The sequence below is a fragment of the Martes martes genome (assembly GCF_963455335.1).
Source record: "Martes martes genome assembly, chromosome: 4".
In the NCBI taxonomy this organism is placed as follows: Eukaryota; Metazoa; Chordata; class Mammalia; order Carnivora; family Mustelidae; genus Martes; species Martes martes.
In genome coordinates, this window is record NC_137891.1 from 1,572,806 (window position 1) to 1,598,190 (window position 25,385).

The following is a 25,385-nucleotide window of genomic DNA, read 5'->3' on the forward strand; positions in this document are numbered from 1 at the left end:
CCCCTAGCTCTACCAGGCCTTATAGGAAACCCAATCCCCCAAACCCGTTGTTCTAGTAGCTTCTATGTCCCTTGGCCTCAGTGAGTCATCCCTCCCCGCCTGTCATCCCCACCCCACCCCCCATGCCAGTCCCCGCCTGTCACTGAGCCCCACCCCCCATGCCAGTCCCCCCCCCATCACTGAGCCCTACATCCTGCTTCCCAAGGCCTCTGGGACGTCCTCCTTCCAGCTGTCCGTGATGGGCTGTGCCTGATGGATTCCAGGCCTCAGAGCTTGCGGTGACTCCTCTCTCTGGCTGAGTGCACGGTTCCCCCATATTACCTGTCTCATCAAAAGAGGCCCCAGCTACCCTACATAAGGCCCAGGGAGGCTGGGACCAGCCCGGGGGACAGGCTCAGACTGCTGATGTGGGCCTGCCCCTGGGGCTCCTGCTGGCATCCCTCCCTGCGCCGCCGGGGTCCTGGAAGGAACGCTCTGTCAGCCTTGCGCCTCTGGCCAGGTCCCACCAGGGCCAGCAACATCTTTAGGGAGGGCGGCCCAGAGGGTCAGGCGGCACGTCCCTGGCCCTTTGGCACCGTGAGGCAGCCTGCCTCGCCCAGGGGAGGGCCCGCTCAGGAGCCGGCCTGTCCAGGGCACGCCGGGAGGAAGGGCCGAGGGCTCCCAGATCTCCCCGGCCTGAGCCCACAGTGCTCCCAAGAGCTGTGGGCCGGCTCTGCCCCCTGCCCTCCCTCCAGCCCAGGGCCGCCCTCCCCGCAGCTGGCCCTGCCCCTCCAGTACTTGCAGGGATGGGGCTGGCGCAGGCCCAGGGCCGAGTTCTGTGCTGTGGCCTGACTCCCCGTCACAGTCAGCATGGCCTGCCAGGACAGAGTCGGGGGAGGCCTCGTAGGGGACCCCCCACAACCCAGCAGGGTCTGCCAGGCACAGCCGAGCAGCGGGAGGGGCCGCGGCCAGCCAGCAGACAGGGAAAGCTTCAGGGAAGGGAGGACAGCGCCTGCGCTCAGGGGCTGGGTCTTCCCGCCCCACAAGCACTCTGAGAGGGTGACGTTGGGGGGATCTACCCAGCGCCCAGCGCCCCTGACCTGGGAGAGCTCACTGCCCTTGGGGACCAGAGCAGGAGATGGAGAGGCCTGGTTCCAAAGCCGGAAAAAGGCTGCCGGTCCTCCACCGTGCCTGGAGCACGGTGCAGAGTACTGGAGGGGCGGCGTCCAAGGCAGGGCTGCTGCAGACACAGGGGCCCTCGGGGTCTCTGGGTCAGTGAACCCTCCAGTCTCTGCCTCCACCCCCACCCCTCCCCCATCAGCCCTGCCCCCGCCCCTCACCCTGATGCACCCGGCCCCGGGGCTCACCTCTCTGCAGGCTCATCCACAGGCTTGCCCAGCTGCCGACCCCGCCCCAGGATGGCTTCCTCCCCTCCTCACGATCCTGATGTCCTGACATCTCAGCGAGATGCCCCGCTCGCCCGGGGGTCCTTCTCCCAACACCCCGTGGGCCCACCGAGCGGCCCTGAGCCCTGAGCCCAGGAAGCCAGGGCCAGAGCCTACACCTGCCTTGCTTGCCCCCTGGGCACAGCTCTGGCTCCCCACAGGGCACCTGCCTAGGCTTGCGACTCCGTTAACCTTATCTGAGGCTCGGGGTGCAAGGGAGGGAGTGGAAAGTCCGAGACAAAGCGACCTAGGGACGGACGGAGAGTCGGAGAGAGGAGAACAGGCAGAGAACCGCAGAGCCTGCTGAGGCCTCCATCATAGCCTGGAGATGGGAGACGGCAGACCCCTGCCCTGGTGGGGCAGGCAGCCAAGGGGCAGCGGTCCCTCCAGGTGGCAGTGGCAGGGGCAGCCACGCGCCGGGCTGGCGGGTGTGGGCCAGCCAGGGTGGGGCAGCTGGAATGCCGCTGCCTGGCTGGGTCCCCACCTTCACCCCTCCCACCAGCACCGGTCCCGGGCTATAAGGCCTCCAGAGAGGAGGGGCCCCCACTGCTCCCAGAGACGCCCCAAGATGAAGACAGCTCTCCTGCTCCTTGCTGTGCTGGCCATGGCTGCCAGGCCAGGTGGGTGAGGGGCTGGGCGGGGCAGGCAGCAGGGATCTGCGGGACACACATGGGAACCCTGCAGTACCCGCCTTTAGGCTCCGGGCATCCTGGGCTCCCTGGATGCCAGACTCAGAATTTAAAACAAAATGAACCCAGGTCTTAGCTTAGCGGAATCAGATGTAACATATCGCAGAGTCAGAGACTCTTAGAATTGGCCCCCTGGATCCGACACACAGAGAGGGAGAGAGAGGCGGGGAGCTGTGTTGAGACGCCCCCCACCGCCGGGGATGACCAGTGGCCAGTCATCCAGCCCCTGACTCTGTCCCCAAGGCAACCCGCCTCCCGCAAGCTCAGCGTGGTGGAGCTGAAACCCCCCAGCCCTGACTTAGTCTCAGGTCCTCATGACCATCGTGGGGACCACTGGGGACAGGCTCTGGGGAGGGGCCAGCTGTGGTGGGCTGCTCTCTGGAAGTGTCAGGGCTCCGGGACGCTCCCGTGGCGAGGTCCCCAGCCCGCACCAGCCTCCTTGCCACCAGTTCTCTAGACACGCCTGGCACAGGAGCCTCCTCCCACCGTCCCAGCCATGGAGGACCGTCGCCTCCTGGCCCCGGGGGGTGTGTGCAGGACGGGAGCCCCAGCAGGGGCCCCTCAGAGGGGTCCGGTGGGTCTCAGGCGGGGGTGGCAGAGGGCTGTGTCCAGGCAGCGACCCCAGGGCCCCCTGCGTCCCTCCTCCCCCAGCCCGTGCTCTCCGCTGCCACGTGTGCTCCAGCTCCTCCAACTGCGAGGGAGCCCAGGACTGTGCGGCCAGTGCGCGCTACTGCAGGACCAGGACCAAGGGTGAGTGCGGGGGGCACCGGGCCGGGGCAGGGCTCTGTGAGGGCGCCCCGGGGCTCGCGGGACCGGGGCCGAAGGCTGGCCGGAGGATGTCAGTGTCGGTGGGTTCCGGGGCCCCAGGGGCCGGGGGCTGGGACGTGGGGGCTCCAGGGGCCGGCTGCCTGGGCTGGGGGGTCCGAAGCCGCGGCGCAGCCTGACCGCACCCACCTGTCCGCAGTGGAGCCCCTGCGGGGGAACCTGGTGGAGAAGGACTGCGTGGAGTCGTGCACGCCCACGCACAGCCTGCCCGGCCAGGTGAGCAGCGGGGCGGCCGCCACCCTGTGCTGCCGGGACGACTTGTGCAACCGGCGCCTGCAGAGCCGCGCGCCCGCCCGCGCCCCGCCTCCCAGCGCCGGCCTCGGCCTGGCCCTGGCCCTCGGCCTCCTCGCCCTCCTCGTGGGCCCCAGCCTGTGACCTCCCCACGGCGGGGAACCCCGTCCCTTTCCCGGGCCCCTCCTGTTCCGCAGCCCCTCCCGCTGGCCGCGCGGTGGGAGCTTGGGAAGCCCCTGGCCGGACCGGCCTGCCAGGGCCTGGGGCCCCCTCTCCCAGACAGGACGGTGTCCTTCCCCGAGCGGCAGGAAGGCAGGACACAGAAGGCGTTCGGACCCCTTCTGACTGGACATTCGTTCTGTGCGGGTTCTGTTTAGTTTTCTATTTGCATAGGAATAAATGCCTGAAAATCAGCGCGGCTGTGTCTGTGCTATCCGGGGGCTGCAGGGGCTGGGGAGGGGGCCATCCGGGCACACAGGCCCCCAGCTCCTGGGGCTTGTCACCCGGGCCCAGTCTTGGCATCGTGCACGAGGCCTGAAATGTCACCACCACTCCTCGTCTTCAGAGGAGACCTAACTCTCTCCAAGCACCCTCTGTGCGGCCCCAGAAGGGTGGGGAGGACTGAGCAGGGGCACAGGGCAGAAGGCTTGAGTGCTCTTTCTGGCACCCAGCCCAAGTGCTCAGCACACACACACACACACGCACACCCCAAATCCACCCTGGGGAAGCTGGCCAAGGGGGCTGCTGAGCTCATCAGCACGGGATCAACCCAAGGCAGGTAAACTTACCTTGGTCCAGCTGCGTGGGTTCAGGGCCCCACTGCCTGGGTTAGGGCCTTGCTGTCTGGATCCGGACAACTTGAACCATTGCATCTGGGAGTTCCCAGAACCCGGCAGGCGTCCAAGTCAGCAGCCTCCCCCCTCCTCGGAGGACCAGAGGCTTCTGGGGGCTTCCTCCACCCCTCGGACGGTCATCACACTCTCAGGCTTCACTGTGGGTCAGACAGAGCCCCAAGTCCAGTGCCGGCAAGGGGGAGTCCTGGCTGCTGGGGGCCCCAGCAGGGTGCAGGGCAGGTAGATGGTGGAGGTGTGGGGCCCCCAGGAGCAGGAGGAGCAGGGCGCCATGCGGCCCGAGCGCGGCGGCAGAAGCTTGAGCTGCGGGACGTGGTGCCCGCTCCGCCAACCACGCCTGTGTTGCCGTCCCAGGAGCCTCGCACGGGCGCCACCATCTGACGCACCCGTGTCCCCGTGTGGCCCACGCATGGAGGCCACCCCGGCCCCCACGCTGCCCACGTCTCCCCATAGCTCTTTCCTCACCACCTGACCCACGGTGCTGTTTCATCAAGGTGCCCTCGAGGTACAGCGAACAGCGCCCTCAAGTGAGCACGGCGATGGGCTCGGACACGTCTTGCGCGTGAGGTCGTCACTACCATCAAGACAATGAGCACAGCCATTCCCCCCAAAGCCGCCTGCACCCCTGCCCGGGCCCCCTCCACCCTTCCCTGTGCACCCCTCCCCGGGCAACCCCGGGCCTGCTCTGTCCCGGCCGTGTTCTTCACGACCGCTCAGACCGAGACCCCCACACGGCACAGCGGCCAGAACTCGGTAAAACGGAGCTGATGGGATTCAGAGACACAGCCCTGCTCTGGGGCGTCCCGGTCTTCGCTCCCGGCCCTGCTGGAGCTCGGCTGTGCGGCCGCCGTGCGGCCGTGGGCTGCGGCCCGTCTCTCCATGCATCTGCCGGCAGGCAGCCGGCGTGTGCCCGGGCCCGAGCGCTCAGAGCGCTGCTGCAACGGACACCCAAATGCAGGTCTTCGTGGGCACAGGCTTCCTCTCACTTGGGTAAAAGCTAGGAGGGGGTGCACGAGGCAGCGGACAGAGGGATGCTTCCGGGTTGAGCGGCCACCAAACTGTTCTCCAAAGTGGCTGTTCTCCCCATGTTCTTTCCGGCAGAGGAAGAAGGTTCCGGTCACGGCACATCCGCGCCTTTCTGTGGTCAGTCTTTGACCGTCCTGATCCGGGGGCCGTGGGGTCTCCCTGCGGGTCCCGTTTGCACACCTCTCCTCGATCGACAGAGCATATCGTGTGTGTTTGCGTCTGGGCACCTTCTCTGATAAATTTTTCGACTCCGTTTACTCCCTTGTCTCTTCTGGGTCGTTTGGCTGATAATTATGTGTAAAAGCCGCTCACCCATTGTAGATACAACTTCTCGGACACAATAACTTGCAAATATGTTCTCCCGATCCGGCTGGTCTTGTCATTTTTATAACATTGTTCTGTGAAGAGTAAAAGTTCTGTTTTGATCAAGCCCCGTTTATGGATTTCTTCTCTTAGGTCTGTGTTTTTTTTTTTATTTTTTTATTTTATTTTTTTTAAGATTTTGTTTATTTATTTATTTGACAGAGATCACAAGTAGGCAGAGAGGCAGAGAGAGAGAGGAGGAAGCAGGCTCCCTGCTGAGCAGAGAGCCCGACGTGGGGCTCGATCCCAGGACCCTGAGATCATGACCTGAGCCGAAGGCAGAGGCTTTAACCCACTGAGCCACCCAGGCGCCCCAGGTCTGTTTTTAAAGAACTGTCTGTCATACCCGAGGTCACTAAGATTTCCAATGGTGTCTCTCTTAGGTAAGGCCTGTGACCCACTGCGAGCCCACGGATGGGACACACAGACAGGTGTCAAGTTTGCTCGCGTCTGGCCTCACTGGTGGCAACGCTAGTCCTCTCTCCGTTGACATGACTTAGTACCTTTGTCAAAAGTCAGCCGACCATACACGTGGGGTCTGTCCTAGGCACTAGCTCTGTCCACAGGGTCTGTACGTCTGTCCTGACCCCTACCATACTACCGTGAGTATATTAAGACCTAAAATCAAGTCTTGTGAGGCCTCTACCCTCTGCCTTCTTTCTCAAAATGGTTTTAGCTATTTTAGATCCTTTGCATTTCCATACAAATTTCTGAGTTAGTCTGCTAATTTCTTCAAGAAAAATGCCCTTGGGCTTTGGGCTGGGAATGTGCCAAATCCACAGAGCGTTTCGGGGAGAAGTTAGGCCTCGCTGTGAAGTCTGACTGCGAGTATGAGTGTCACAGAGCGTGACGAGCCTCTCCATCTGGTGAAGCCCTTGAAAATGTAGGTCAGCACTGTTGCGTGGCTTTCAGAGGGAGCGGGTCTTTCCCGTCTTTCGTCAGCGTCATCCCTAGATACTGCATGGGACGCTGTTCGTAATTTTTTTTTTTTTTAGATTTTATTTATTTATTTACCAGAGAGCAAGCAAGAGAGAGAGAGAGAGAGCACGAGAGTACAAGTGGGGCGAGGGGTGCGGGAGGCAAGCAGAGGGAGAAGCAGGCTCCTTGCTGAGCAAAGATCCCAACATGGGACTCGATCCTTGGACCCCGCGATCATGACCTGAGCCAAAGGCAGACTGAGCCACCCAGGTGCCCCTGGGATGCTATTTATAAAGCGTCTTTTCAATTTCCAGTGATCAGTTGTTGATTGTAGGAATACGGACATACAGTAAGTGTCTGCCTGCTGACCTTTGACCACACAACCTTGCTAAAGCAACACAGGTCTAGGACAGCTTTCTTGAGTTGGCTTTTTTTTTTTTTAAATTCCCCAAAATTTTCTATGTGAACAGTGCTGTCATCCGAAAACCGGGGGCAGTTTCACTTCCCTTCCAATCTTTGTGTCGTTTATGTCTCCGTCCTGCCCCGCTGCACGGCCGGACTTGCAGCACGCAGCTGCGCCCGCGCCATCGGAGGCCCGCGCCCCGTCCTTGCAGACCAGACGGAGGAGCCTTCATCAGGCTAAGACAGCTCCCCCTGTTCCTGGTTTGCCGAGACCTTGGTTGCTTGGTGGGTGGGTGGGTTGGTTTAATCAGAAACGGACGTGAGATTCTGTGAAACATTTTTCCCAAACCTATGCAGCCAGTCGTCTTGTGGACACGGCGAGTCACACTCGGTCTTCGACGTCAAAGCGGCCTTGGGCCTGGTCACGTTACATTTCCTTTTCTCTATTTTCAGATGCGTTTACTACGCTTTCATTCCTAACTCCTACAGCTAAGTCCAGGAGAGGCGCAGGCCCGCTGCGGTGCCCTGCAATGTCTGAGCCTGGTTCTGGGTCTCAGAGGGATGGTGGCCTCCCAACCCTTCCAGACTTTTCTTCCGAAGACAGAAGGGTACTCTGTTATGCGTTTCCTGGCCCGAGAATGAAGCCGGCCTGTGTGTGTGCAGGGCCTGGCCCGAGTCTTCTCACCTGTACGACGTACCGGCGTAAGGTTGTCACGGCCTGTCCCCATGTCCCCTTTCTCATCCCTGCTTTGCGTTGGTCTCATCTCATCTCTGTTTGATCCGTCTACACAGAGGTTCAAGAATCATACCGATGTCCTCAAAGAATCAGCTTTCGGTTTGGCTGATTTTGTTGTTGTTTTTCTTCTGCTTTTTCACAGATTTTTCTCTTTTTTGGCTCTTTTTTGTATTATTCCCTTTATCTTGCTTCCTTGGGCTTTGCTATGCTCTTGTTCTAGTCTCACTGTGTTGAGAGCTTTCCGGTTTTCTACCGTGAGCTGCAGGGACGCTCCCTGTCCCAACACTGCTTCCGCGGTGCCCACGGACCTCCCTGGGTTGCGTTCACTTTCCGTGGGCTGGAAATTCTCTTATTTCCTGGCAAACTTCTCCTCTGACCTGGCAGTTGCCTAGAACGCGGTGCTCAGCGTCGAAATACCTGGGCGCTCCCACACACGCTTGTCTGTTGCTTGTTTCTGATTTCACGCTGTCCGAGGAAACCACTCATCTGATTCCAGTCCTTGTGGTGTACTGGGATTTGCCCCAGAGCACAGGCTGTCCTGGGAAACGCTCTGTCCCCCGGCGCGCTGGGCACAGGGCTCCCTGCCCAGCAGCGGGCGGCTGTGCAGCTCAGGTCCTCGCTGCCCTTCTTAGGTTTGCGCATTTCTGCTCTGGGATCCAGAGGAAGGAGGAAGGAGGAATCACACTCGGACTGGGCGTGTCATTCTCTTCTCCGTCCTGCCAGGCCCCCGCGCCGGTGTGTTCCGAAGCTCAGCCGCCAGGTACGGAAACGTTTCGTGTCGTTCTGTGCCTTTCTAAGCCGATCCCTTCGCACTTACAGAGTGTCCCCCGTCCTCGCTCGTTGAATCCTCGGCTCCGGGCGCGCTTTGTCTGCTGGGACTGCGCCCGCGCGTGCTTTCCCGTCCGCGGGGTTGACGGGTTGACGTGGATGTGTCCTGCGCGCTCAGCGGGAACGGAGCGCGCGCGAGGACCGCACCGCGAGGCCTTGCCCCGCCTCTCTCCGGGCGTCCGGGCCGCCGAGCGGGGTTTCGGGTGCAGTCTGTTCTCCGGCCCTTGTCTTCTCCTGGGCTCCCGAGCTGCCCCCCCCCCCGCCTTCTCTATGACTCACAGATTAATTTTCTCTGGTTCCGTTTAATCCCGCGGGGCGTTCTCAGGCGCAGCTCTCTGAGGCCGCTTTGCAGTCCTCCGGCGCTTGCCCTGGTGCTTGTCGTCTTCAGCGGCCGCCGCAGGGCTCCGGCGCGCACACGGCGCTGCGCCTCCGTCTGTCCGCACCGCGTGGCCGCGACCGTCGCGCGTCCTGCACTTGCTGAGCAGCTCCTCAAGGAGCGGAACCGTGTCTGCTCCAAGCGGCCACTTACCTCCTAATTTCAAAGTTAAGAAAAAAAGGGCGGGCGGGCGTCCCACGCCCCTCCGCGCCCCCTCCTCGCCCCCTCCACGCCCCCGCACCCCCCTCCACGCCCCCTCCACGCCCCCGCACCTCCTCCACGCCCCTCCGCCCCCTCCACGCCCCCGCACCCCCCTCCACGCCCCTCCGTGCCCCGCCACGCCCCCGCACCCCCTCCACACTCCTCCGCGCCTCCTCCGCGCCCCTCCACGGCCCTCCACGCCCCTCCGCGCCCCCTCCACACCCCTCCGCGCCCCCGCCACGCCCCTCCGCGCCCCTCCTCGCTCCCTCCACGCCCCCCGCCCCACTCCACCCCCCACGCCCCCTCCACACCCCCTCCACGCCCCCTCCACGCCCCCGCACCTCCTCCACGCCCCTCCGTGCCCCGCCACGCCCCCGCACCTCCTCCACGCTCCTCCGCGCCCCCGCCACGCCCCCGCCACGCCCCCTCCATGCCCCCGCACCTCCTCCACGCCCCTCCGCGCCCCTCCGCGCTCCCTCCACGCCCCCCGCCCCCCACGCCCCTGCACCCCCCACGCCCCCTCCACACCCCCTCCACGCCCCTCCACGCCCCCTCCACGCCCCCGCACCCCCTCCACGCCCCCGCACCCCCTCCACGCCCCCTCCACGCCCCCCCGCACCCCTCCACGCCCCCTCCGCGCCCCTCCGCGCTCCCTCCACGCCCCCCCGCCCCCCTCCACGCCCCTCCGCCCCCCTCCACGCCCCTCCACCCCCCACGCCCCTCCGCGCCCCCTCCTCGCCCCCTCCACGCCCCCGCACCTCCTCCACGCCCCTCCGCCCCCTCCACGCCCCCGCACCCCCTCCACGCCCCTCCACGCCCCTCCGCGCCCCCGCACCCCCCTCCACGCCCCTCCGTGCCCCGCCACGCCCCCGCACCCCCTCCACACTCCTCCGCGCCTCCTCCGCGCCCCTCCACGGCCCTCCACGCCCCTCCGCGCCCCCTCCACACCCCTCCGCGCCCCCGCCACGCCCCTCCGCGCCCCTCCTCGCTCCCTCCACGCCCCCCGCCCCACTCCACCCCCCACGCCCCCTCCACACCCCCTCCACGCCCCCTCCACGCCCCCGCACCTCCTCCACGCCCCTCCGTGCCCCCGCCACGCCCCCGCCACGCCCCCTCCATGCCCCCGCACCTCCTCCACGCCCCTCCGCGCCCCCGCCACGCCCCCGCCACGCCCCCGCCACGCCCCCTCCATGCCCCCGCACCTCCTCCACGCCCCTCCGCGCCCCTCCGCGCTCCCTCCACGCCCCCCGCCCCCCACGCCCCTCCACCCCCCACGCCCCCTCCACACCCCCTCCACGCCCCCTCCACGCCCCCGCACCCCCTCCACGCCCCCTCCACGCCCCCTCCACGCCCCCTCCGCGCCCCCTCCACGCCCCCTCCACGCCCCCGCACCCCTCCACGCCCCTCCGCGCCCCTCCGCGCTCCCTCCACGCCCCCCCGCCCCCCTCCACGCCCCTCCACCCCCCACGCCCCCTCCACACCCCCTCCACGCCCCCTCCACGCCCCTCCACGCTGCCCTGGGGGAGGGCTTCGCCTGCACTGCCCCCTGCACTTTCAGACTCCACCGCTGGGATCTGGCGCTCCTGACATTCCCTCTGTCTCTGCCACGAGCTCACCGGGCAGCTGTGCCCCCGCGCTCTCCGGAGCGGCCTCGGGGTTCCCTCGCTGTCGCTGCTTCTCCACACCCGCCTTGAGACATGCTCTGGCTTGGTTTTCTTCATATTTCTTGTACTTTGTGTTCATTGGGTTTGTGGGTTCCATGGATTTATAGTTCTCAACAAATTCGGGAAAATGTGGCCATTATTTCTTGGAAACCTTTTTTCTCTTCCTCGCCTCTCCGTCTGGGACTCCGGGGACGCACACGGGGCCACTGGAAGGCGCGGCCAGGCTGTCCCTGCTCGTTCTGTTTCCTGGCAGCCTCTGCCTGGTGCTTTACCCTCAAGCCTGCTGATCTTTGACCCGCAGACTCCAGTGGGCCGTTAATTACCCCCCAGCACGTTTTTCATCCCAGACCCGTTTTTCATCTTTAGAAATTCAGTTTGTATTTTGTTTATTTCCCACAGCTCCCCGACCTGGTCATGCTCCCCTCTGTCTGCTTGACTATGGGAAATATGGTGTCTGGCTGTTGTTGTTGTTTTAAGATTTTATTTATTTGACAGAGAGAGACACAGGGACGGAACACAAGTAGTGGAAGAGGGAGAGGGAGAAGCAGGCTCCCCGCTGAGCAGGGAGCCCTACCTGGGGCTTCATCCTGGGACCCCAGGGATCATGACCTGAGCCAAAGGCAGATGCTTGACAATTACGGTGTCTGTTTTAATGTGCGTGCTCAGTAACACTACCAGCTGTGTCATTTGTGGGTCTGCTTCTAAGGATTTTTTCCTCCCCACCATGGGTCTCATTTTTCCTGCTTCTTCCCATGCCTGATGGTGTTTTCAGTCGGATGCCAGGCACCTAATCAGATGTTACATTGTGGAATGCTGGCTTATGTTCTCTTCCGACCTTTGTCTTAGGATGCAACGAAGTTCCTTGGAGACGACTGGACCCTTTCAAGGCTTCGTTAGGTGGGACCAGACGTGATCTGTGATCCAGGTGAGTAGTGCCTACGATTAAGGCAATTTCCTTCTGAGCACTTCGCCTGGTGACCCCTATTTTAAGGTTTCTGGTCCCAGCTCAAACAGGTGAACCCCCAGCCCCGTGTGACTCTGGGGACTGTTTTGCCTGCCCCTTGTCCACAGCTCCCTCTGCTCACCTCCTCTCTCTTGAGCAGCCCTCCTCAACCTGAGCTCTGCCCTGTGAATCCCAGCTGCCCTGGCACTTGTCTCCTCCCTCAGGGAGGGCACGCAGGCTCTGTTTGGTCCCCCTGAGGTAAAGCCTGCAGCCCCTTCTGTGAAGTCCCTTCCTCCAGAGTCCCGGACTCTGCTGGCCTGTCACGCAATGTCCAAAAAACGCTGCTTCTTGTATTCTCCCTTTTTGGGTTGCTTAAAGCAAGGTGGTAAACCCAGTTCTTTAATGCATCATAGCCTGATGCTGAGGCCGGTGGTGTGCTCTGGGTTTGATCCACGGGTTTATTCTCTGCCCCGTTAGAGTGTGAGCTTCATGAGGATGAGGCTCAGTGTCTAGGGCCCCCCAAACAATTCACCTCCTTTCAAGAAAAAAAACCCTTATATATAGTCAATTGGAATGTTGTGTTTTTGCATCAGAAAAAAAAAAAAGGAAAAATTTAGGGCCCATGAAAATCTTAAATTTCGCCTAAAACAGAACAAAAGCTAAATGTTGAAGTGATGTTGTATAAGTAAAAACCAATTATTTAATATTGATACTATGGTTGGAGGGGGGCCTGAAGTAATGGGATTCAAGGCTTGCCTTTACGCTTTGCTAGACGGGACCAGGGACCGTTGGGGGACTGAAGCCCGGAAATGCTCGGTAAAAGGCAGAAGTCACTCAGCAGCTAAGGCAGGGCCGGGTGGGGACCCAGGCAGGCTGAACAGGGAGCCGGGTCCAGGGGTCACTGCGCCCTGGGACAGCTCCATGCAGCACCTCTGCCGAACTGGGCTCGAGGACTAGGGCCTGGGTGGCGGCATGGACGAGCGGTCAGAGTGCATCCGGCAGCAGCAGGGGAGACTGGGAGAGCCCGAAGCTTCAGCCGGGTCGCTGCGGCCAGACCCGGTGGAGGTAGCTCCTGCACGGCGCACGCGCGTGGGTATCTCCGTCCGGCCGCACTCCGCGGTGCGGGAGCTGCGCGCCGCCGGGGCTGAGGCTTGAATCCCCGTGGGCGGCGGGCGGGCTGACGCGAGATGGGAGGGGCTTGGGGTGGAGCCTGGGCGGACCTGGGGCGGGGGCGGAGACCGCGGAGCCGGGGCGGGGCTGAGACTGGGCGGAGCTGAGGGCGTGGCCAAGAGGAACGCGAGCCGAGGGCGGAGCCGGGGCGAGGACTGGGCCGAGCTGGAAAGGGGGCGGAACCGGAGCAGGACAGAGACTGGGCAGGGGTGGGGTGGGGCCGAGTTTAAATGGATCCAGGGGCGGAGCTGGGCAGGGGGGGGGCCGGGGCGGGGCCCAAGCCGGACGGGGGGCGGGCCGGGGACGGGTCCGGGGCGGGGCCAAAGCCGGACGGGGGCGGACGGGGGCGGGCCGGGGCGGGCCGGGGGCGGGGCCAAAGCCGGACGGGGCGGGCCGGGGCGGGGCCAAAGCCGGACGGGGCGGGCGGGGGCGGGGCCAAAGCCGGCCGGGGGCGGGCCGGGGCGGGCCGGGGCGGGGCCTCCGGCGGAGCCCTCACGCGCGGCGGGTGGCTTCCAGCCGCACTGGCCGCGGAGGGGCACTGCCGCGTGGTGACCGCGGGGCGCTCGGGCCGTCCTGCTGTCGGACCGAGGGCTCGGCGAGCGGCCGCGGGGGAGTCCCGGGCGCGGCGGAGGTACGGTGTGCTGAAGGTCACGGCTGAGGTCACCCGACGCCTGCCCCCTCTGCTGGGGACCGCAGTCTTCGGGGCGGAGCTCTCCGGGAGGGGCGGGAAGGGCTGGAGCCGCGGCTCGGCCTCGCTCAGGCCTCGGGCGTCCTGAAGTCGGCTCCTGGGAAGCGGGCCCTGAGGAAGTGTGGGTTTGATGTGCTGGGGAGGGCGGAGTCTAATCTAGCCCGCTGCGGGGGGACGCTGCGCACCCCCACCACCCCCGAATGTCCCCGCAGGGCGGAGGGGAGTCGTAGTCCAAATTCCGCAGCCCACCCCCGCCCCGCCTCTCACCGGAGACTGGACGTCTCCATCCCAAACACCACAGGGGAACTGGGAAGTCAGTTCCGCTGCTGTCTGCGCAGTGGCCCTCCGCCTGGTCCGAGCTCATCACTGCGCCGAGCTGCGGCTGTGGCCGGGGACGCAGACCTGGAAGGCCCAAGTAGGGCGGGGCTCTGGAGCTCTTCCTGGGAGAGCGGCCCCCGCCTGGACCCTGAGAGGAGCAGAAGTGGGGACCCACTCAGGGATACCCCAGTGACGTGGTTTTGGAATATAGATGAGGTTTGCTGGAGTGGGGTCTGGAGCCGATGCCCGAGAGAGAATTCTTGAGAGGTCTTTGGTGCAAATTGGTTTTATTAAAGCCCAGGGATGGGACCTGTGGGCAGAAAGAGCTGCACTGGGGTCCTGAGGAGCAAATGACTATGCACCATGGGGTTGGGGGAGGTATGGAGAAAGGGAGTTTTTCAAAAGACCTTTTATATGCTCTAGAGCACCTGCAGGGTACTGGAGGCCTCGCCATTGTCCAGGTTATTTCCCCGTAGCCAAGCAGTAACATTAAGACAGTTGGGAGCTTCCGGGAAGAACATCGCATGTCCCCCAGGAGTGAGCGGCAGTGGGGGGAAGGGAGGCTGCAGGGTGTCACCTTCTGCTTCTTCAGCCAGTCTTCTGCTCCCTCATAACCAGGAGCAAAGGGGAGGGGAAGCGGTGAGGAGAGAGCCAGCCCTGGGGCCCAGTCCTGCCCTCAGGGCCCTAGTTGACCTGGGGGCTGCGTGTGAGGCTCCCAGGGCCCCTGCATGGACCGCCCCCTGAGGGTCTGCACCACAGGTCTCCTGTCTTGCAGATGCCTGCCTCTCCCCTTGGAATGTCCCCCACCCTGCTCCCTTCTCGTCTCTTTTCATGTTCCTTTCTTCAGGAAACCTGACACTCTGGGTAGGGTGGCCCTTCTGCGCAGGTCCCCTGGGGTCCCTCAGTCCTCCTGGTGACCACCTGTCTTTGTCTCCCTCTGTGTGGCGCTGCAGTGCCTTGAGGCAACCAGGAGCTCCCGGATGGCAGGGGTCGTCTGACCCCTCTGCGCCCTGCCCAGCCCACCACTCCCACTCTGTCCTCTCACCTCTAGCCATGGCGGCCCTCCTCACCCTGTTCCTGGCAGCCCTGGTGGGCCTCCCTCTAGGTAAGACAGTTGGAGAACAGAACGATGGATAGAGCCCTGCTCGGGGGGGTGGGGGGGAGAACAGGTGGACCAGAAATGGGGAGGGAGGCCGGAGGCCTAACCGCCTCCGTCCAGCTGTTCTGCCCTGAGGAAGGTGACGGGGCCTGGGGTCTGACGGGCTGGAGGAGGGGCCTCTCCAGTCCAGCTCCCGCCCCACGCCCCGGCCCCCAGCCCAGGCTCTGGACTGCCACGTGTGCGCCTACAATGGAGAGAACTGCTTCAACCCCATGCGCTGCCCAGCCATGGTCACCTACTGCATGACCACGCGCACCTGTGAGTCCGCGGGCGCCCCCTGCTGCCCTTCCTGGGGAGGGGGCGCGGGGGCTGTGCTCCCCTGCCCTGGGGCGTGTGGGACCCTGAGGAGGGAGGCTCCCTGCTGCCCTCGGATTCTGGGCGCGCCCGGCTGGGGGAGACCCGGCCCCAAAGGCCCTCCACGCCAGGGTGGACCATCCTGACCCCTCGCCTGCCTCCCCTCTGCAGACTACACCCCGACCAGGATGAAGGTCAGCAAGTCCTGCGTGCCCAGCTGCTTCGAGACCGTGTATGACGGTTACTCCAAACACGCCTCCACCACCGCCTGCTGCCAGTACGACCTCTGCAACCGCGCCGGCCTCGCCGTGCCCGGGACCCTGGCCCTGGCGCCCATTCTCCTGGCTACCCTCTGGGGTCTGCTCTAAACCCCACCCCCCAGGACCCGCTCCAGGACAAAGTCCTGAGAGGCTCAGCCTTTCCCTTTCACTCCGCACACCCCACCCACCTGCTGCACCCCACCCCCACCCCCACCCCCACCCAGCACTGCCTGCTCTGGGCCACCCTGGGCCTCGCTGGGCCTCGCTCCCAGACCACGACTTTCGGTTCTTGAAAGGTCGATGTGGGCCCAGCCCTCCCAGAGGAGCCTGGCAAAGCGTGCTGCTTAGCTGGGGTCCTCTGCTGGCTGAGGAACACCGATTTGAAGGGAGACTTGACCCGCCTTCCTGGCGGCTCCGGGGGCAAGGCCCCGCCCCGGTCCACCCAGGAAGTGTGGGGAGCCGCGGGGGGAAAGTGGGGACCCGGGATGGGTGAGGGACCGTCCTGGGAAGAGGGGCCTTCTGGGGCACCAGGAGGGCTGTCTCTGTGCCTCTGCCCCGGGGGAGCTGCGGCATGGAGGCCCGAGGGAGGCAGGCCTTTGTCCCCGTCTGCTGTCCCAGGTAGGAGGGCCGGGAACATCCTGGCAGCCCTTGGCTGGGGGTTGGGGGTGGACTCAACCTAAAGAGGACCCTGAGCGCCTCCCCCCGCCCCCAGCAGCCTGGTAAGGGCGCCTACCCTTCTTGACTTTCCCCCTTCCCCACCCTGGCCTGAGGCTGGCAGGCACTTGGGGGCGGGGCAGGCGGGCAGCTATATTTGGTGAAGCCCAGAGCTGACCCCAGGACTATTTTTGGCAGGGAGGGAAGCAGGCTGGGGGGGGCCCAAACAGCCTGGTCTTCAGCCCTAGTGTGCCCCTTAACGGAGGGGGCCGAGCCGCAGTGGGCGTCTGGGGAGTTGCCCACCTGAGTCAGCTGGGGCGGGGATCCTGGGAGTCCGTCCAGGACAGAGGCTGGGAGAGGCAGGGTCTGGGATGCCAATGACCAAGCTCCCTTTGGACATGCACCCCGAGATTTCCTGTGCACCCCAATCCCAACAACCTGTTGACACCCACTTCCAGCGTGCCCCCCTCTGCTCTGGTCTGCAGGCCTGGCTGAATGAGGGCTGGCTGACCTGGCCGTGGCCCCAAAGCCTGAGGATCTCCACGAGGACCCTCTAGCCTCTGACTCTGCCTGAGCGGGGAGAGAGAGGTCCACCCGGGGCTGAAGAGCTCCCTCCTTGATTTGAAGAGTGGCGTGCTGGTGTCCCCAAGCCAGCGGGGCATTGGGATCCCCAAGGGCCCAAGAATTGGCATTATTTAAAGGGTGCCCAGCCTAGGTGAACCCCATCCCCGTCCTGGTTTGGGAAACAAGAGTCTGCCCAGCATGGAGCGTCCTGGGTAAGGATGGCCTGGGAAACGCATCTTCCTGCCAGTGGGGCCAGACTGTGCACGTGTCCTCACGCCCCAGGGCGCACAGGGCTTGAGGCCTTACCTGACCAGTGTCCCCAGCTCCGGCATCCGTAGAGGGGCCTAGGAGCCCCTTTAAGCTGTCTGGGCCTAAGTTGGCAGGACAGTGGCAAATACCTATATGGTGGGATTGTCCCTGGAACTCAGGAGCCGGTGGCCCGAGAGCGTGGCTCTCATTGTGGGGGGTGGGGGGAGCTGGACAGTCTGCCCAGAGGGTTTCACCCAGGCCCTTCCGGAACTCGAGGGACTGGGAGAGCCTCGGTCGGGGTCCTCAGGCAGAGCTGCTTGGGCCTCCCAGAATGTCCGGGAAGGTGGGCCTCATCCTGGGCCGGAAGGCCCTGCACTCAGGGAGCGCCTGGTCAAGAGCTCAGTCCCCACAGGAGACCTGGGTGTCTCTGTCCCCTGCAGCCCCATGTGGTGTGAGCGCTCCCTGGGGGAGGCTGGGAGCAAGGCAGACCCCAGCCACAAGCTCTCACAGGTCCAGCAGGAGCCCCCAGGAGTGATCAGCCTCAGGGAAGTGACCCAGCTCGCCCACAGAGCTGGCTGGAAGGCCGTCACAGGCCTTGGCTGCGGAAGCCGGCTAGGAGGAAGGGTGGACGCGGGCCTGCAGCCCCAGCCGCCCTTGGCCTCCTGACTCAGTGGGAGAGGCTTGGAAGCAGTTGTTAGCTTGCGTAAGACTTGTCCCGGGTCAGCGGCGTCCTAGGCCACAGCTGGGAGGAGCAGTTCCCCCTCCCCTCGGTGGGTGATGACCTTAGAGACCTGCCTGGCCACCTTGGGGTTCTGGGGTCCCCGAGAGCAGGGAGCCAGGCTTGCCGCAGTATGGGGGTGCTTATACCTGCCTCCCGTCCCCCTGCCCATCCTCCACTGTGACCGGATCCAAGTCCAAGACCCAGAACATTGCACCCGGCCCGCAGGACCATGCCACCCCACCACCCTCCCACAGCCCCCCGGCTGGCTGGGCTGTCCCCAGAGCCCAGCACAGAGCCCTCCGCAGGCCCTCAGCTGATACGGGACCTGGGCCCTGGTGGGAAGCCCATGACACTGAACAGTGGGGATGGCACTGACAAGAACCGGGAGCTGACCTCCGTCTGGCTTCCCTGTGCCCTGGCCACCGGCACTCCACGACCACCCTGCGAGGAGCGAGCCATTCTCACGCCCCCTTTACAGGTGAGGAAGCTGAGGCACAAACCGGGACCAGGTGCCCGGCCGCCACACCCCTGCCCCACTGAGCAGTCTCCTCCCACCGGCTAGGAGGCCGCCCCCCCAAGCCCAGGGTGGGGAAACCGAGGAGGGGTTTTATAAACTGAAAACAAACTGCGCCCGGGAAATACAAGAGCTTAGGGGCAGGAAAGCTCTAGAAGGAGAAGAGTGGAGCCGGAGACTTGAGAAGCCACGAGGCCCCCAGGCAGGTGTCCAGCCCTGTGTCTGTGTCCCAGTCTGGCTGGGGTTGCCAGGCTGCCCGCAGGCAGTGGGCATGTGCTCTGTGGGGAGGGTCCCTCCAACAGAAGCGAGTGCCCCCTCGACGGGAGTAGATGTGCTCCTTGGGCTCCCGGTGGCGCCTCAAGTCTGGGAGCACCCTGAAGGTCTCCGTTCCAAGCCGCCTGCCGTGGGTCCCCTCGGAGCACAGCTGAGCAGCCGGAGCTGCGGGCGCTGACCTCGGGGGCACCCTCCAAAGGGCCCGCCCCACTGCTGGGAGGGGAGGGGGAGGCCACACCCACCACCCCATCTCCCTTTGCGGCGACTGATTTGTAAAACACCTATCTTACCGCTGAAAAGTGTACAAAGAAGTGGGGACGCCTCCTTCTTTCTTCTACCCGCCCCCCGTGAGTTTTGTTGGGTCCTACAACTCGGGGTACCTGGAGGTCCTCACCCACGTCTCTGAGCCTCAGCTGTCTCGTTGGTAACATGGGAATGGTCGGTCCCCCCAAGCCGAGGCTTCGGGAGCACGGCCGAGGCTGTGGGTGAACGTGCCCAGCCCCGGGCCTAGCACACAGGAGGCCTAAGACGGACGGACGGACGGACGGACGGGTGGCCCCTCTTCCCTTCGTGCCACGTGCGAGGGCTGGGCCCTTCCAGGGCTGTGCCGCACCCTGGCAGCTAATGCTAAGCCCCGTAGCCCTGACCCTGACCTTGATCGGCATGAGAACCCGCCTCTTCAGGCCAGGGCTCCCTCCTTTGCTCACACGATGCACCTCAGAGAGGCCCCGTCAGTGTCTCCAATAAATGGGTAAATACGCGCGTCCACCCTTCTCTCCGTCCTCAGCAGCCGCCGCGGCCTGCGCCAGATCCCCTCCTTGGCCTCGTATGGCTGGTCATGCCGGCTCTGTGGGTCCCAGACTCCAGTTCGCCCTGGCTCATCCTGTCGCCCTTGGAGCCAGGACTGGCATGGGACAAGGGGACGACCCATGGGAGAAGCCGAGGACCCGGGGCTCCAGGGAAAAGTGACAGGCCCACCAGCTCACCCGGCCTCCCTCTGAGAGGAGTCCCTAGAGGAGGCTGGTGGGGGCTGCAGGAGGCAGGCGGGACCCCAGGAACCCACCTACCACCCCTGCGTTCAAGCACTTCCCCCTGGGAGCAGGGTCTGAACCCACCCAGCTCCCAGCCGGAAGGAGCCCGCCAGATAGAGCGGAGGACAGAAGCCACTCGGCGGCCAGAGCAGCCAAGGGTCGTTGGGCCGACAAGCTTCCCCGCTGCCCCCACGGCTTTTGGCAGAATGGTGGGGCTGGCAGGTGGCTCCGCGTGTCTGGCTTCTGCTCTCACATGCAGCCTTTTGGGCTCTCACCTACCATGGGACCCTTTGAAATCTCTCTGCTCCCCGCACCTCCCCCCGCCCCCCAGCCACAGGGCACAGGGGCGCACTGGTGCAGGTCTCGGGCCCTGCCGGGTGAGCTCGGCGACAGCCACCAGCCCTCATCACTCCTAGCAAAGCCGGCAGCTCTCCACCGCTAGGACCGCGGAGGACGCACCTGTTCCGGCTCTGCGGAGGGGAGCTGGACACCTTGGGGGGCACTTCTGGCTACCCCTAAGCTTCTCCCGTGTTGAGCGGGAAAGGCGAGCTCAGGCCTGTGCTGGACCCTCGTTCCAGTTCCTCACGGGAACACCAGACACTGTGAGCTGAGGGTCCACCCTGTGCCAGGGGGTCTTACCTGGTCCCCACGCCGCCATCTGATGGACAAAGAAGCCTGTGGGATAAACGCGGCTGGGCCTGGGGCCTGGGGGCTAGGCAGGTCCCAGCCTGGCTCCTCGGCTGAGTCAGCGGCCAGGTGAGTCAGAGCCGGCGGGAGCAGCCCGTATAAGACGGCAGCCTGGTAGCTGCGAGCCAGCCTCGACCCAGGAAACCATGCGGCTGCTCCCTGGGCTCTTGCTGGCCGCTGCCTTGAGCCTGGAGCTGGGTGAGTCCAAGGGCCACCTCTGTCCCCACTGCTCTAAGCCAGTCCCCCACCCCCTTTTCTGGGCTCTAGACCCTCCCCACCTGCCACCTCCTACCTTCCGCTTGTGGACAGCACTCAGGAGCTCTCCCCCACCCCCTCCTGGACCTGCAGGCCCATCGGCGGAGCCCACAATGCTGTCCTTGTCCCTGCAAGGGCCGTCAACCTCCCAGTGCCCTACTCCGAGCTTGACAGCCCTCTCCCCGACAGGCTTCTCCACTCAACAGTGACCCCCACACTGAGTGTGAGGCCCTCTTCCAGCTCTCCCTGGCCTGCCCCTGTTCCCTAGGACCACCCTCTTCTGGCCCCTAATGGTTCTCTTCTGACTGGGACACGGGTCTCTCCTGCTTTTGCTCAGGCTTCCTTCTGGGGCCAGTTCCCCACTCTGGCCATTTCCATGTTTGGCTGCGCCCACGTCTGCCCTTGCTGGCCCTGTCTGGTCCAGCTCCAGGCCCGGTGGACCAAATGCCTGCCGAAGGGCTTCTCGGGGAACTCTGCCTCAAATGGGGCTGCCCACACCTGGCCTCATCTTCCTAGTGCACCCAAGGGGGGACGGCGTCTCCCCCCCCCGCCACAGCCCCGAAAGAAACCAGCCAGACGCCCGGCCACAGCCGGCCCCACTCCCCCGGCCCTCACCCGACAAGGCCTCGCCTCCATGCCTGGGAAGGCACCCTCCTCGCGGCCCGTGGCCCTAAACGAGATGGACACGGGGAGCGTCTGGACTGCCCCTGGCATGGGCCTCGTCTGGGATCCGCTGCTGTCCCCCTGCGGGAACCGCCCTCCCCAGGCCCAGGCACTTGCAGGCTCTCTGTTTGGTGGGGAGGGTCTCACCAGCGACCCCTGAGGACTGCCCCAGGGTCATCAGTGTGGATGGACAGGGGTGGGGAAAGCCTTCGTCACCCCCAGTGCTAAGTCACAGGCCCCTCCTCCCTCCTCTGGCTCCGCCGGGGTCCAGCGGATCATGGGAGCTGCACATGCCACAGCACTGCTGGCGTCCTCTCCCTGCTCCCGCCGGGTCCACACACCGGCCCTGTCAGAGGGAACACACGGGGTGCAGAGTGGGAGGGGCCCATCTGCTGCACAGTGAGCCAGGACAGGGCGCGAGCCTGGCCAGCTGCACCCACAGCCCTGCCCCCAGACGGCCCTTCCTTCCCCTCCCCCCTCCTCCCTCCTTCCCTCCCCCCTTCCTTCTTCCCTCCCTCTTTCCTCCCTTCCCCGTTCCCTCCCTTCCTCCTTCCCTCCCTCCCCTCTTCCTACCTTCCTTCCACGAAGCTCTCCTGGCCTCCAGTAGGTACAGGGGGGATGCTTTGGGGCCCGCAGAAGAGTGGGTGAAACACCCCACCCATGTCCTTCAGGTCGGGGGGGGTTGGTGGGGAGGGAGCCCTGAGCAAGGTCACGTGGGGACAGGGACGCTGCCACCAGGCTGGCGCAGAGGTGCCAGCCGCTCGTGGGGGGCATGCCACAGGAGGAGCCATCAACTCTGCCTGGAAATCCAGAAGGCCTTCTTAGAGGAGGTGGCATTTGAGCTGGGGCCTGTCTTGCCTGGAAGGCAGAGGGAAGAGCAGGGGCGAAGCAGGGAGGCGTCTGGGCGAATGGGAGAGGAGAGCAGAGGAGAGCGGGAGGCGGGAACTGCCCTTCTCAAGGGGCTCCCTTGGGGCAGAGACACCCCAGTTTCCCAGGTGACAGTCCCCTGTCTGTCCATTAGGTGGCACACGTAGCTTACCACACCGTCCTCGGGTGTGATGTGTTGGTGGCTTCAAGCAGCGGTGATGAGCTTTGTGACAGGAGCTGTCACCTTTCTTGGTCCGGGGCGGGGCGGGGGGGGGGGGCGGGTCTCAGATTGCTCTGCAGGGCTGGCCGATGAGTCAAGGCCGACTGGGCACACTCCCGTGGTGGGGACTTCGAGTCTCCATCACGGCTCTGGGGCTCTGGGAGGAGGCTGCCCACAACCCCAGGGGCTGAACAGAGGGCTCAGGGCTGGCCAGGAGGTGTGTGCGCCTTGCCCAGGTGTGCGTGCATGTGCCCGTGCACACTGGGGTTTGGTGAAAGTGTGCAGTGCGTCACGGTGGCCACTGGCCCGGGTCGGAAAGTGTGCTGATCTGGGGCAGATCCAGGGCGACGGTGATGGTGGGGCTGGGGCAGCCAGCAGAGGCCCGAAGGACAGACTGGGGCATGGGTGGGGCGGGAGGACCCCACCCCGAACTGTGATGCCCTGAGGCTCGGAGCCTGCCCACAGCGAGCGTGCCCCGTGCGAGTGTGCTGCCTCTGCACTGTGGCTCAGGTCCCGGACAGAAGCACTGAGTGCAGGAACCAGAGAAGGAGGGGCAGGCAGGGAGGGAGGAAATTCAAGGCAAGGAGCATGCTGGGAAGGGGGTGCCAAAGGACAGAGAGCCCCCCGCCGTGCCCCCGTGCGAGGACAGGCTGATGGGCAGATCTGCCAGACATTTATGGAATGAACTTAGTATTTCAAAAGCCTCCAGGTTGTCCTCGGAGAAGAAACATTGAACAAAACTGTGCCAGCCGCCCTCCCGTCCCTTTCGTCACCCAGCGCTTCTGTCCCCACTGCTTCCCACTCCCCACGGAGGCCGGTGAGGCCCCCCCCACCGCAGCCACCAGAACGAAGGAGCCTGTGGGTCTCAGGGGTTCTGCTGACGTGGAAATGGGCACGGCCACATCGTGGGGGGCCCTCACCACCTTCTCCCCATCTCCAACGCCTCCCAACCCCCAGGTCGTTCTGAGTGAAGCCGCTGCTCATGCCGTCCACTGGGGGGGGGGTCACACAGAGAGTCCGCAAAGACCCCATCCTGCCCCCCAGCCCAACGCTGTCCTGGGCGGGGGGACTCAGCAGAGCCACCTCCAGCAGCAGACGACCCCGCTGTGGCCCCGGGCCTGGCCACCTGCACCCTGGGAAGAGCGGTCCCGCAGGACGGAAGGGCAGAGCGCCGGCCCTGGGCTGAGGCTTCGGATGGGGTGGCCTCCCCACCCCTTATCTACAGGGTCTTAAGGGGCTGCGCACCCCAGGAGGAGAGCCTAGGGTCCTGAGAATGAGAGGTGTCTCCTGGGTGGGAAGGGAGGGTGTCGTTAGGCCAGCATTGCCCACACCTGTGTCCCTCTCTGTCTGTGCGTCCGTCCACCTGACCCTCCGCCCACGGCTGATCCGGCTGTCCCTCCTCCGCCCGCGGCTGCAGCCCGAGGCTTGAACTGTCACCAGTGCAAGGGCTTTGGAGGGTGCACCCACGCGTCCAGGTGCCCATGGGGCTCCAACTACTGCGTCAGCATCGCCACCCGTGAGTAAGGGATGTGTGGGGTGGCCCAGCTGTGCCCTCCCTGCCCAGGAGAGGAGACCCAGGCTCAGAGGGGGCAGAGCTGGTCCAGGCTCCCGACGAGTCTAGAACAGGATGGGAGGGGCACCCACTGACCTCAGTGCAGGAGAGGACTCAAGGGAGGGGGCCAGTTACACCCAGTTCGGGCGGTGACTCTTGGCTTGGTGGTGGGGGGGGCGGGGGCACAGGCAGCTCAGGGCCTCAGGGAGCTTACACTGTTGACCTTCTGTCCACCCCAGGAGTCCCCTTCAGCGTCGCTGACCTGCCTCTGGTGACCAAATCATGCTACAGTGGCTGCCCGGACATCTCTACCCTTGGCCTCGGCCCCCACGTGTCCATCGTCTGCTGCCAGTTCAGCCTCTGCAACACGGACTGACCGCCCCTCCACCCTCAGCTGCCCCCCCCGCCCCGCCCAGGGCTAAGAGATGCCCGGAGCCCCAGGCAGCCGCCGCTCCCCAGGCTGCTGAGAGGGGGCACCGGCTGGGGGGAGGTGCTGGAGGAGCGAGGAGCGTCGCGGAGCCGGAGGTCCTAAGAACTAGAGGGGGCATTGGGCGGGCCAGAGGAAGGGGGAGGGCCCCCGGCAGAGGCAGGGACCTCTGGGGGAACTGGAAAGGGGGCGATGGAGGGAGCAGAGCAGACAGGTGAGGGGGGAGGCTGGAGGCGGCTCGGGCCCCACCCACGCACAGGCGCAGTCGCGTGCGCACACCCACACCCACACCCACGCACGTCCCCCCGCACCGCCCCCACACGCTGAGAAGCTTTCAATCAGGGCTGCCGCCGGCCTCCTGCTGCGGAGTGGACCAAGACCCTACCCCACCAGGGGACATGGCTCCTCCCCACCCCATGACCCCCAGCACAGCCCTTGCCTTGTCCTTACCCTGACCACGGTCTCATGAAAGAAAACGTGGAAAGCCAGTGCGGTGGTGCAGCCACCCAGTGAGGGGGGGGGGGCGGCCTCCCAGCAGAGAGCGACCCCACAGAGGCACAAGCAGGGCTTCGGGCTAGCGGGGTGGGGGCGGCACGCGGGAAGGGCAGGACTGCGCAGGCGCTGATGTGGCGTGCGGCAGGTGCAGGGGCGGGGGGCGACCCGGCACAGGCGGTGGGCAGCTGACCACCGTGAGAAGAAGACCAAACCGGCTCTGGGCCTTCACTCCCGCTCACTCGAAAGGCGTTCCGACTGAATCACGGATTTAAGTGTTGAGAGAGAGATTGTTCAAGTGTTGGGCGTAGAAAATCGAGACACCAGCAATCCCATCCGCGGGCACACACCTGCGCCGGACGAACCCAAGCTCACACGGAAGCCTCTCGGTGACCGCTCACACCTCGTAACAGCGACAGCGTGGACAGACGCCCCGGTCCCTCCAGACCGCGGGGTACGTCCCCACCACCCCCGCACCCCACGCTGCTAACGGCGGCGGCGCGAAGCAGAGAGCAGGAGGCCACATGCGGAGAACCGCCAGCCGCGCTCTGGTTTCTGCGAAGCGCCCAGCACAGGCCAATCTGCGGGGCGGGCGGCCAGGGCAGGCTGGGAGCGCGCTGGGGCGGGGGCGCGGGGGTGCGGGGGTGCCGGGAGGGCTCCTTCCTGAGCCTCACTGGGGAGGGTTTCAGGACCTGTGAGTACACCAGCCCTCCGTGGGTGAACTGTACGGAAGGGGACGTGTGTCCAATAAAGCTGATACAAATTTCAAAGAGGAAAAAAGAAAAAGGTGTTTGCAAGAAAAACAGGACCGCACATCCGGACTGAGAAAGGTTGGCGACCACACAAACAC

General features: G+C 64.8%; 3 protein-coding genes across 3 annotated transcripts; all 3 read left to right on the forward strand.

The window, feature by feature from the left end:
* Positions 1-1,975: 1,975 nt before the first annotated feature.
* LY6D (lymphocyte antigen 6 family member D) lies at positions 1,976-3,581 on the forward strand. Its single transcript, XM_080801335.1, has 3 exons — positions 1,976-2,044; positions 2,765-2,863; positions 3,078-3,581. Exons 1-3 carry the CDS (start codon positions 1,993-1,995, stop codon positions 3,311-3,313), a joined length of 387 nt encoding a protein of 128 aa, XP_080657461.1. The 5' UTR covers positions 1,976-1,992; the 3' UTR covers positions 3,314-3,581.
* Positions 3,582-13,146: 9,565 nt separating this feature from the next.
* Positions 13,147-19,105, forward strand: LYNX1 (Ly6/neurotoxin 1). Its single transcript, XM_080800376.1, has 4 exons — positions 13,147-13,278; positions 14,607-14,758; positions 14,969-15,070; positions 15,278-19,105. Exons 2-4 carry the CDS (start codon positions 14,707-14,709, stop codon positions 15,472-15,474), a joined length of 351 nt encoding a protein of 116 aa, XP_080656502.1. The 5' UTR covers positions 13,147-13,278; positions 14,607-14,706; the 3' UTR covers positions 15,475-19,105.
* A 1,100-nt stretch (positions 19,106-20,205) lies between these two features.
* SLURP2 (secreted LY6/PLAUR domain containing 2) lies at positions 20,206-23,992 on the forward strand (the record flags this gene model as incomplete). The annotated part of the gene is made up of 3 exons (XM_080800377.1): positions 20,206-20,257; positions 23,482-23,580; positions 23,856-23,992. The coding sequence occupies 3 exons, from the start codon at positions 20,206-20,208 to the stop codon at positions 23,990-23,992; spliced, it is 288 nt and encodes a 95-aa protein (XP_080656503.1).
* Positions 23,993-25,385: the final 1,393 nt, after the last annotated feature.

Coding starts and splice junctions, on each gene's coding strand:
- LYNX1 (XM_080800376.1), top strand. CDS start 14,707: ATGGCGGCCCTCCTCACCCTGTTCCTGGCAGCCCTGGTGGGCCTCCCT. Junction 14,759..14,968: donor CCTGGTGGGCCTCCCTCTAG/GTAAGACAGTTG, acceptor CCCGGCCCCCAG/CCCAGGCTCTGGACTGCCAC. Junction 15,071..15,277: donor CTGCATGACCACGCGCACCT/GTGAGTCCGCGG, acceptor TCCCCTCTGCAG/ACTACACCCCGACCAGGATG.
- LY6D (XM_080801335.1), top strand. CDS start 1,993: ATGAAGACAGCTCTCCTGCTCCTTGCTGTGCTGGCCATGGCTGCCAGG. Junction 2,045..2,764: donor GGCCATGGCTGCCAGGCCAG/GTGGGTGAGGGG, acceptor CTCCTCCCCCAG/CCCGTGCTCTCCGCTGCCAC. Junction 2,864..3,077: donor CTGCAGGACCAGGACCAAGG/GTGAGTGCGGGG, acceptor ACCTGTCCGCAG/TGGAGCCCCTGCGGGGGAAC.